Genomic DNA, 12,430 nt, shown 5'->3' on the forward strand with positions numbered 1-12,430 from the left:
AAAAGAATTTACAAAACACTACATGTAGCATGGAACACCGTGAAGGCCATCATCAACAAGTGGAGAAAACAGGGCGCGACAGTGACATTACCAGAACAGGACGGCCCTCCAAAATTGTTGAAATGACAAGGACAAAACTGGAAGACTGCCAAGAAACCTACAGCAACATTAAAGGTGACAACATCTCTCGTTTTCTTCACACACTGTGGGGGTGCTGCATCCATGCCTAAACCACCACATGCTCCTCGTATTGCTGTCACGATGGTGCTGAATGGACAGTGCGTGTACAGCACCAGTGCCATAGCTGGAGCGCAAGAATGAAGCATGGTTGGCGCTCGCTAATCCCCGCAGCTGCTCACCGTCCTCGAATCAAATAGATAGTATAAAAGGATGGTGTGGACAAGGAGACGAGGTTAGCTGCCAGCGCAGTACTAATGCTGACTCTCTTGTATGTTTTGTTCACAGATTCAGAAGACAACGATGCTCTCCCACCGCTGCCATGCCCAGGTGGGATGGCTTCACTCGAGCCACTCCAAAGAGCTCCTAGTTTCCTCCTGCTGTGCTCTCACTCTGGCCTGTGCTTCTCCATTCGGCCATTGTCTGACCACAGTCCTGCCACCTCCAAGAAATAAATGAAATAAATGTAAATAAAAGGAGCCCCACTAAGGGTTGTTAACTGCCATTTCTGTTCTGACTGCCTCTGCACTGGTGGAGAATGACCACACCCTCCCCATGGACCCAATGCTCCAACACTTACTCCAACACAACTCTTGCTCCAACACAACTCTCTCCCCAGAGCACTCACTGCCACTCTCAGGCTGGAAGGCCCACTTGTCCTGGCCTTAATAGATGTAGGGAATACAGTTGCCTTGGCCTGCTCTGTGGTCCTACCAGGCTATTCAGACATGCAGGAGACTAGCGGTTTCAAGTGTGCACCGGTGAAAGTCTAGGTGGGAAACCATAAAGTTGAGTGGCCATTTCTAATTGAATTAATGTCTGAACTATGAACCTGTGCCTGTACTTGTAGACTGGATGGGGTTTCCCACAGACCTACCCAGGGTTCCTAGAACCCAAAGAAAGATGGACTGACCACAAAAGATCCCAGACTACTCCTGCCCAGCATATATTGCCCAAGAAGGAGAGGACTGCACGGAGGCACGAGCCTACCATTATTGGTAGGATGATTCTACCAATAATACTAATCCACTCTCCTCTGCGTTCCACCAGGCAGCTCATGAAGTTAAGAAGCAAGCAGAACGGGCTCCAAATATAGGGAGAATACCAGCAACCAGGCCAAGCCTATCCTCCCACCTACTTCCTGATCAATAACAGCCTGGTCTACTACCACGCAGAGTGTCGTGGACAAGTCTGCAATCTCCTGGTAATCCCCAGGTGTAAAATTGACCTCCTAATACACCTGGCACACTCCCACCTTGTAGGAGGACACCTGGGTCTGTGCAACACCATAAATAAGCATTCCACTAGCTGGGTGCAGAAGTACAGAATTTCTGACAACGCTGCCCGCAATGTCAACACACCTTCCCCAAGAAGCCTGCACCACCCTCCCTGCTCCCCATCTTTGGTGTGCCCCACGAAAGGGTAGGAAAGGGCAGAATCTATATTCTGGTGATTATAGATTATGCCACACGTATCCTAAGACAATCCCACTCCAAAATATCACGAAACATCGCCACAGAACTCGGTTTCCTCTTCATCCACATAGGAATCCCCAAGGACCACTTGACTGACGAAACCACACTTGTTGTTTCAAATGTAATGTCTGATCTCTGTCGGCTGTTGAAAGTGAGGCAAATCAGGATGCCCGTCTACCATCCACAGACAGACAGCCTCGTCGAAAGGCCGTAAAATTTAACCAGATGCTGAAGAGAATGCTGCATCGGCTGGTAGATAAAGAAGGGAGGAACTGGGACCTCCTCCTGCCCTATTTCCTGTTTGTTGTATGCAAAACACCACACGCCTCCACTGGGTTCACTCCTTTTGAACTTCTGTTCAGAAGGAGACAAGAGATTGAATATGTTCAACATATGCATATATATTGACTGCACATCCCCCATCACGAGACAACACATGGAAGAAGCGCAAGCCGAGCAACAATGAATGTGTTATCTGCAACGGCCAGGTAAGTGAAAAGACATTAATAAAAGACATTAAGGCACTAATGTTGGGCGAGGAGGCCAGGTCTGTAGTCACTGCTCCAATTAATCCCGAAGGTGTTCAGTGGGGTTGAGATCAGGGCTCTGTGCAGGCCACTTGAGTGCTTCCGAACCACCCATGTCTTTATGGACTTTGCTTTGTGCTTAGGTGCATTGTCATGCATTGTCAAGTTTGGGGTAGACCCCTTAGCTCCAGTGAAGGGAAATCATAATGCTACAGCACACAAAGACATTCTAGGCAATCCTGTGCCTCCAGCTTTGTGGCACGTTTGGGGAAGGCCATACTTCTGGCCATATAGTGTATCTACAGAGCAACATTTTATCCTATATAGGACCACATTATGCATACATTTATTTTCTACTAAGGAACAAATCAAATATTGAGCAAATGCAACTGTGTCTTGTACATTCAATTCAAGTTTATTTGTACAGCGCTTTTAACAACAGATGTTGTCACAAAGCAGCTTTACAGAAATATATAAATTAAGGATATAAAGTTTAAATTTATAAATTTATCAATTTATCCTTAATGAGCAAGATAGAGGCGACGGTGGCAAGGAAAAACTCCCTGAGACTATATGAAGAAGAAACCTTGAGAGGAACCAGACTCAAAAGGGAACCCATCCTCATCTGGGTGACATAATTATGTAATGCTGCCCCTTAGTGGTTTGCCCCACAATTTTTCACCCATGTCTAAAAATCTGGATCTCTTATGTAAAGTTCCACAAAATAGCACATCAACAGTGATGTAATATTTCCGGAATATAATCCAAAAAAAAAAAAAAATGATCAAAATGATAAGAAAGGAAAGGATGGTATAAAGTATTAAATTAAATCCAGGAGGTGTTCCATGGTGGTTGTCTGTTTACCTTCAGACTGCTACAAAAAGCAGCTGTTACGTGGATTTGGACCATCTGTTGCCGAGTGCCCTTCAGCTGCCTCACACACTCACAGAACTGCTCCAGGATCTGAACTCTGAGATTGGAGATGGAGAAGTGCTATTGGAACACAAATGTCTCACACACTAGCAAAACTGATCCCACCCCAAAGCATTCGCCAACATGAATAAATCACCATTGCAATAAAATGTAAATTGTCAGTGATCAGATCTGTCAGTTTTGACTCTTTTTATTAATCTGCAATGTCTTTCAATTAGCAATATTGACAGAAAACAATGGAGGTAGTAGTTTCAAACAGAAGCACATGACTCATGACTAAAATGCTTAGGATAAATTTAATTAGCTAAATTTGGCTTGCCTTAGGGGACTGATGAACCAGTTCACTGCAGATTCTCTGCCTTAATTTCAGTGCAAACTCTGGGCAATAAGCCAGAGCGCTATCATGAGTACAAAGACGCTAAGTAGGACATGCAACCACAGATAACAAAATCATCAGGAAATTCAGTCAGCTCAATTTATTTTCAGGAAGCATGGAATGATGGTTTTACTTCACCTCTGATGGACTGTCAAATGGAGAAAAATTACTCCAAACAGCTGGACTGAATGAATGATGAGAGCATCAGCTGGGGGAAGGGGTTTGGGTGCCTCCTGAGATTTCTCACATATGGTGAAAGGGTCATACTCTAATGTTCCTCCTCCCATCCTGCCTCCATGTAGCTGTGGAAAGACACCCAGTTAAACTGCAACTAGGGATATAAGAAACTCATAGAACGATAACCATAAACAGTCTTTAGTACAGCAGAGTACAATTTCAGTGAATGTAGTTATAGGTATTAATTACAAGTATCAAAATTATTAAAACTGATTTGTTAAGAAGATTGCTCTTAGTCTTTGGTAGTTTATCAAACAACAATTAATCTCTTCCATTTTTTTTTTTTCCAACCAACCAAAGACACTATAGTCCTGTCTTCTTTTTTCTACTGGCTCACACAACCAAGGTTCATGAATTCTCAGGTCAAATTTCACCTAAACCTATATACTGTAAGACATCGCAAAGCAAAAGCAACCAGTACAAGAGGGAAATGTGTGTCTTTCCTTTCCCCTTGTGAACTGGCTTTTCTGCCAGGCAAATTTGATTCGTGTTTGGTCTAAAAAAAAGCAGGTAAGCGTAGTGGGGTCAAAACTGCAAATGCAATGGCTAGGCCACTGTTGCTGGCACCTCTGAAACAATACAAACACAATTCTAGACAAATCTCATTTTAGTTCTTTAAAAATTAATGCCACCCTAAAAACTGAAAAATCTTTTAGCTTATTTCAAATGACATTCTGCACCTTTGTGTTGCATGACTTTGTGTGATGTCATTATAATCATTGTAGCATGAAGTTAATTTTACATCCCTAGCTGCAACATGACCAAATGCCTCCTAGCAAGCAAGCAAAATCTACCAAAGTCAACTAAGGCAGACGAGCACATTTTACACACACATATACTCACGGAGGACTTTCCTAGGAGCACTATACTAATACTGGGTAGGGCCTCCCTTTGCTCTCAAAACAGTCTGTAACTATTGCAGATTTTTCAGGTGCATTTTCATGCTGTGAATCTCCTGTTCTACCACATCCCAAAAGGTGTTCTATTGAATTCAGATCCGGGGACTGAGAAGGTCACTTAAGAACACTGAACTCATCATTATGGCCATGAAACCAGTTTGAGACGACTTTCCTTTGTGACATGGTGCATTATCATGCTGGAAGTAGCCATTAGACAATGGGTAAATTGTGGCCATGAAGAGATACACATGGTCAGCAGCAATACTCAAATAGGCTAGGGCATTAAAGCCTGGACTGATTAGTAGTAACTTGCCCAAAGTGTGCCAAGAAAACATTCTCCATACCATTACACCACCTCCACCAGCCTGGACTGTGGACATAAGGCAGGCTGGATCAATAGATTCATGCTGTTGGTGCCAAATTCTGACCCTACCATCTGTGTGCCTCAGCAGAAATCAAGAATCATCAGTCCAGGCTACATTTTTCCAGTCTTCAATTGTCCAGTTTTGATGAGTCCGTGCGTGAAAATCCCAGGAGATAATCAGTTATAGAAATATTCAAACCAGCTTGTCTGGCACCAACAATCATGCCATTGTCAAAACCACTGAGATCATATTTTTTCCCCATTCTGGTGATTGATGTGAACATTACCTGAAGTAGTGCTGGGCGATTTTTATGATTAATTCAGTTAATTCAAATTAATGTTTTAACACAATTTTCAAAATGTTCTAACTGAGATTGTGCATGTTTTTATATATGCATTTTTAATTTTTTTTTAATTAAAATATGAAGGAAAAACACAGCCTTCTTAACCCGATAAATGCCTCCTACAGCCTGTGCTACCTTCAAACACTGCGTGCTTAGATTTAAAAAAAACAAACAAAAAAAAAACAAAAACTGAGGACTGAGCTCGTAGCAAAGAAACGTTCAAATATCACTTCAGAGATATGGAATTGGTACAGGTTTGAAAAGTCAGATGAACAAGCCTGTAAAATATAATACTGCATTAAATCTAAATGATAATTTGCTGGTTGGAATTACGTAATTTTCGACCTCAGCATGTTCGACAGTCGAAGTGCGATAATGGATGCCCCCATGTTCGTATTTTGCTAGGTAGCTTACTCAGATGAGTGATATATTTTTTCTTTCCGAACTGTAGAGTCAGTGTTTTAGATTTAACAAATGAATATGTCTGCATGTTGATTAATCTAAAGCTAACACTTGTATATACAGTATAACTGTGTAATGTAAGAAGTTTTACTTTGTTTATTTCTGATGCTGTGCACAGCCATGTTGATATCATTCTGTAAACAGGGAAAGAACTCAGATTTGAGAATATCCCTTGTGCTAAGCTGTGCAAAAATACAAACAGTGCTATCTATAGCAAACCGTGCAATTTTTTTTTTTTTTTTAAATATCTTTATTTAAAAGAACCATTGTTTGCACTATTTGCTATAGATGGTGTTGTTACTATTTTTGCACATTTACATTTCCCAAAGTCCTTTCTAATAAATAAAAAACCTTATAAATAAATTGCATAATTTTTCAATTGCATTATGTAAAACCAAAAAAAATTGAAATCATAATTGAGAATCGCTCATAAAGTTGAAAAAAGATTTTTTTTTTTGCAATATTGCCCAGCCCTAACCCAAAGCTGCTGGCCCGTATCTGCATAATTTTATGTATTTCACTGCTACCACACTGTTGGCTAACTAGATAACTGCATAAATGAGTAGGTGTACACGTGTTCCTAATAAAGTGCTTGGTGAGTGTATATACTTTCCATTAAAATCAAATGTAGTATTCTGTGATGAGAGCTTTTATGTTTGCATATACATTACTGTGCAAAAGTCTTGGGCGCCCTATTTGTTTTTAGTACAAACTTTGTTGTAAATTTTCATTTTATGATCTAAACATTATCGTGTCAGTACAAAAACATTTTAGATTTACAAACATTTGTTTACCAGCACAAAATTAAATTATAGAAAAATGTAAAGAAAGCAGGATATTACATAAGAGACCACTATTCAGACAAAAAAACATAATGAAGGCTGCTGGGTTTTGCTGCAAAAATAAGAACAGTTAAAGTCTCCAGAAGAACTGCGGCTGGTTCTGCAAGATGCTCAGTAAGACTTACCAGCTAATTATAAACTTTGTTTCATTTGTAGTATTTTTTAATGTAGAAACATTTAATTTTCTTATTTTTGCTCTACAGCATTTCTTTGCAAGTGCCTAAGAAGTTGCACAATACTGTACATATGTATGCATTTTTTTTCCCCCCAAAATTCATCCTGCTGTCACATCAATAAACACAAGGGAACCAGCTCCATTGGTAGCCATAACTTTTCCTCATTTTGATACATTTTGAACTTGGTCTCATGTGTTCATAGGATGTTGTTCCAGAACTTGTACAGGCTTTTTTTTTTTTTTTTTTTTTTTGGAAAACTCTGATCTTCCTGTTTTTGAGGCTTACTAATAGTTACATCTTGTGCTAAACCTTCTGTATTTACTCTGGTCTTCTCTTGATTGTTGACTCTGACACAGATACTCTTACCTCCCGTAGAGTGTTCTTGATCTGGGCAAATGTTGTGAAGCGGTTTTTCTTTGCCATGGAAAGAATACTTCTGTCATCTACCACAGTTGTTTTCCATGGTCTTTCAGTCCTTTTAGTGTCCCTAAGCGTACCAGTGTGTTCTGTCTTTTTAAGAATGTACCAAGTAGATGATTTGATCATAGCTAATGTTTCTGCTATCTCTCCGAAAAGGTTTTTTTGATTTTTCAGCCTAATGATGGCTTGCTTCACTGGAAGTGACAGCTCTTTGGATTTCATATTGATAGTTAACAGCAACAGATTCCAAATGCAAATGTCACACTTGAAATCAACTCTAGACCTTTTATCTGCTTACTTGTAAGTGATATACTGAGGAAATAACACATATGGAACAGCAGAGCAGCCAATTGTTCAATTACCTATTGGTTCTTTAAGAAGGGGGGGACCCACATATAAAAAGTGCTGTAATTCCTACACCGTTCAGCCAATTTAGATATAAATGCCCTCTGATTAAAGCTAGAATTTGAGCTCATATTCATAATTTAATTTTTCATATTTTTAATTAAAATTTAATTCCAATATACTGTGGTAGACCCACACAACCAAAATACTTATAATGTACTTATAATGTATACTTATAATCATACATACAATATAAGTAAAGTGCTTAATACATGTGTATTCTTGGACTGGCATTGTAGAACACTACGCTAAATTAATGGAGAATCATTAAAATGAAATGTATAATGATTGTTATTATGCTTGACAATGCTATTGGTCAGAGGCTGACCTGCTCCTCGATGTAGGGCTGGTCCATGTCATGCAGAGCCGGACCCAGCAAAGAAAGGTCCGAGCCGTGGCACAGTGGCCGCAGTAGGCTGACCTCAGCACATGTTGTGTTCTCCGGATCCGTGAGGTCATTCACCAGTTGTTTCAACACAGTGCCAAAGCTCTCTGTTCCAACAAACCAAAGAACGTTTATGTGTGGCAATTACCACCACAGATATACAAACATCAGAGTCTGCAAAAATAACTTACATTTAAAAATAAACTGTTTTGGAACCTTCCATGGTTTTGCCCACTTACCCTGCATTAAAGTCCTGACCACGCCTCCTTAACACTATCACCCAATCATAGCTGATTTATTACTTATTATTATGTTTGCTGCTCTCAAGTACCCTCTTCTGGCCTTAAAGACTGACTGTGGCAATATATGAAATGGGCACAATAAGCTTTTATTGCCTATAATAAGATGAAATGGACAGTCAATTGATAAGCTTATCTTATAGCAGAAACATGCCTATAGTTATTCTTGTAATGGTATTTGTATAGAGGAGACAGCTACAGACACAGTGTTATTCCAGAAAAGAGTCGCATTATCATCACTCAATACAAGTTGGTTTTATTCTGAAGTCACCATAGAAGTAGCTTAATTTGCTTCCAGTCCAGTGAAATTAAACAGATTTTTCAGTAGTTCACACATTTCAGATGTATCTGGTATGATATATAAACTTATATTTTGTTAAACTCACCAGGTTTGCACATATCTTTATGTTAATTAGGCCAGGTGCCCTGAAGTTTGGCTGTGCTCTAAACCCTGCTATGAACTACATTTCTCAGAAACCCTACATAAAACAACGGCAATTACAACCATCCACCTCTGCCAACAGCTTTAAATAGTGGTGTACATTTTAAAAGAGTTTTTAATGGTATTCTTTGAGCATGTGATTGTTCCGCAAACCCAGTGTTTCTCAATCCTCGTACTGGAGTATATCATGGCATTTTGCCTGGGCCTAACCTGATTCAACTAATCTGCTAAAGAGCAAGCTTGAACTTAGGCTAAACTGGGGCCGTTAGAGGGAAAACTCCAAAATGTGCGAGGATGTGCAGCCCCAGGACTGAGAAACACTTAGCAATTTCTCGTAGTTAAAAGTGTAGAACTCCGTAGACTATTCAGCAGTTAATAATTTAACCAAGGACAGTTTTCACATAGAGCTTACCTTCATAGGTTTTAGGGGGCAACAGTGCAAGGACTTCATACACTCTCATTTGGAAAACACACACTGCATTTTTGATCTGTTTCCCGTAGGATTTCATTAGAGAAGGCAACCTTTATTACAAAGAAACAAAGAAGAAAATCGAATTTATAGTACCATAGTTTTAATCAAATAACAGGCCATTAACTATTCCCTAACAGTTATTTCTGAAACGCTTTATGATATTTCATGGAATTATTAATAATCAGTATACAATACTGTGGAAAAAGTATTTGACCCTTTTCTGAATTCACTTTTTTCCCTCACTTTTACACTGAATATATATATATGTATATGTATATATATGTACACACACACACCCCAATCAGCCATAACATTAAAACCACCTGCCTAATATTGTGTAACCCTAGGTCCTGTAAGTTAGGAGGTGGGGCCTCTAAGGATTGTCCAGCACATCCCACAGATGCTTTTGTCCACCACCAAAAGCGTTCACAATGGGCATGTGAGCATCAGAACTGGACCATGATGTAATGGAAAAAGGTGGCCTGGTCTGATCTGGTCTGGCCTGGTGCCTCTGCGTCTCTTACCTGGGGAAGAGATGGCACCAGGATGCACTATGGGAAGAAGGCAAGCCAGTGGAGGCAGTGTGATGCTCTGGGCAATGTTCTGCTGGGAAACCTTGGGTCCTGGCATTCATGTGGATGTTACTTTGATATGTACCACCTACCTAAACACTGTTGCAGACCAAGTACACCCCTTCATGGCAACGGTATTCCCTAATAGCAGTGGCCTCTTTCAGCAGGATAATGCACCCTGCCACACTGCAAAACCTGTTCAGGAATGGTTTGAAGAACATGACAAAGAGTTCAAGGTGTTGACCTGGCCTCCAAATTCCCCAGATCTCAATCCATGGAGGCCCCACCTCACAACTTACAGGACTTAAAGGATCTGCTATCGTCTTGGTGCCAGATACCACAGCACACCTTCAGAGGTCTTGTGGAATCCATGCCTCGACGGGTCAGGGCTGTTTTGGCAGCACAGTTGGGACCTACACAATATTAGGCAGGTGGTTTTAATGTTATGGCTGATCGGAATATATAAATATAGTGTATGCTAAGCACTTGGTTAATTTATATATAAAAAAAAAAAAAAAAAAAAAGTTCAGCCACTTGCAAAGTACCAAGTCATCACTGGTAACAGTAGTTAAATGAACGGCTTCAAGATTTATACCAATGCAACTGGTCCAGAGTATAATGTATAATGTGCACTCACAGAGTCAGCAGGGCCACAGCACATGAGAGGAGAGGGAGCAGTCGACTAGTGACATCATCGCTGAGGTGATCTCTGCAGTGAATCACTAGATTCTTTATTGCTAATAGGGAAAAAGCATGTCCACAGATGTCTCATTGACCAAAATGGAATACAACAGCAAAAGCTTACAAAAACAGTATGAACAGTCATTCTTAAAACAAGAGACAAAAGCAATCTGTTGTCATATGAAAGCACCCATTTCTTGAACACAAGATGTCTTTTTACTTTCCAACAATAAATTCATAGTTAAAAATACTGTAGCATTATGACGGGCTGTGTTTATTTAAGACAGAATATCTTTTTTAATGCTGGTTTCATGGACACAAAATAAATCTCTCATGCTAGAAAAGAGCTGTGTCTCTACTTACTCCAAATTGGTCTGGACAAACAATTCACATCAGTTCTCCTTTTTAAGGCTTTTTAAGGCTTAAGAAATATTTTACAGCTGGTAACAATTAAGGACCAGCAGGACACTGGTTCAAAGGAGGAAAACACTACACAAATACATGACTTCTTTTCCTATTTAAGTATGTGTCTTGAAGAATGAAGTTTTAAGCAAATTTACAGAAATATGGCTAAACTAAACCTGATTTATTAGGTGTTTCATCTATTACTATACAATATTAATATATTCTGAAGGGGTCTTGAAGACATTATTTAATCACGAATTTGTTTAATAAAAAATCAGCTTTCATCAGTTTTTCATGCTTTCTAATCATTACTACTTTCTCTTACTCTTGCAACCTTTTTAACAACATTTAAGGACTGTTTTAAAAACATTCAAATATTCTTAAGCATATATATTTGCACTAGAGCAGATGGATGGATATGGAATTGATGCTCGCTTACACACTTTGGTTTATGATTGCATTTCATTCGGTGGACCTCGTACAACTATATCAGGATCTCGGGTCCTGTAAGGTACAATTTAAAGCCACTCACCAAACAGTGCTCCTGCACGGCCTTCCAGTGCCACCTGCCATGTAAACGCATCTCCACGCCTAAGTTCACTCTCCAGCTCCTTAACAGACTGAGGAAAGGCACATTTCCACAGCAGCAGCATTCTGGGAAGGTGATGTTTCACTACTGCGGGTCCTAAAAAAAGGCTCAGGTGTGAATAGGGCTGGGACATATGACAATATAATATCAATATTGTTATGTCATAATATGCTTATCTTTTTATTTTTATATATATAAATGTAATTACAAACTGACTAGAAGCAGATGATTTTGTACTTAGTCTCTAAAATTGCAAAATGCAAATTTTTACAAATGTTTAAATTTTTTCTTATTTTCAGTGTTATTTTTAAACAACATTTTTTTTTAATATAAAAAAGTAGATAAATTTAACATTATATAAATCATCATTTAATGCAACACTACTGTTTTGCTGGCAGTTTATGGGTACACCTACATATTGTGATAAATATCATGTGTCACAGAAATGCCTTTGAGAATCACAATATAATAATTTTGTCATACCACCCACCCCAGGTGTGAAATACGTTTCCAACATGATAAATCATATTCATCATTTCTGTGTATGTCTCCATGTTATTGCTGTTTATATGAATAATTATGACCAATTACAAACATTTTAGTTTTAGGGTAAACTGAATATAGCACAAGTGCATCAATGCTCATGTCATATATTTTACACCTTAGAAAGATTAGGTTTTTCCAATTACTATATTTAAGAACTAAAAAATATTGCACTTTTTTTTTGCCCCAATACAGTGTATGTTACTGCACTACTGTAATTTGAAGTCTCTGTCTTAAGACGTCAAGAAATATTAACAGACACACAACGTGCTTATAAGCCATGAACAGACATTTAGACAAACATTCTTAAGCAGGAAGCCCCATACTAAATTGTTGCCAATATTATCTTTTACTAACAAAATTCCAGTAAACAATAAATGTGATGAAAGGCTCCCTTATCAGTAC

At 39.1% G+C, this 12,430-nt stretch overlaps 1 protein-coding gene across 6 annotated transcripts in view; it reads right to left on the minus strand.

Moving 5' to 3' along the window:
• heatr5a (HEAT repeat containing 5a) overlaps positions 1–12,430 on the minus strand; it is an 86,212-nt gene that overhangs the window by 46,725 nt on the left and 27,057 nt on the right. For all 6 annotated transcript variants that reach the window (XM_053237749.1, XM_034308310.2, XM_026919463.3 and 3 more), the window contains 6 exons: positions 11,426–11,578; positions 10,445–10,544; positions 9,176–9,285; positions 7,966–8,129; positions 3,627–3,790; positions 3,044–3,149 (listed from right to left, as the gene is read on the minus strand). In XM_053237749.1, coding sequence (XP_053093724.1) covers positions 3,044–3,149; positions 3,627–3,790; positions 7,966–8,129; positions 9,176–9,285; positions 10,445–10,544; positions 11,426–11,578 — 797 coding nt within the window. The remainder of the gene's footprint in view (positions 1–3,043; positions 3,150–3,626; positions 3,791–7,965; positions 8,130–9,175; positions 9,286–10,444; positions 10,545–11,425; positions 11,579–12,430) is intronic.

The sequence above is a fragment of the Pangasianodon hypophthalmus genome, chromosome 10, assembly GCF_027358585.1.
Source record: "Pangasianodon hypophthalmus isolate fPanHyp1 chromosome 10, fPanHyp1.pri, whole genome shotgun sequence".
Taxonomy (NCBI): domain Eukaryota; kingdom Metazoa; phylum Chordata; class Actinopteri; order Siluriformes; family Pangasiidae; genus Pangasianodon; species Pangasianodon hypophthalmus.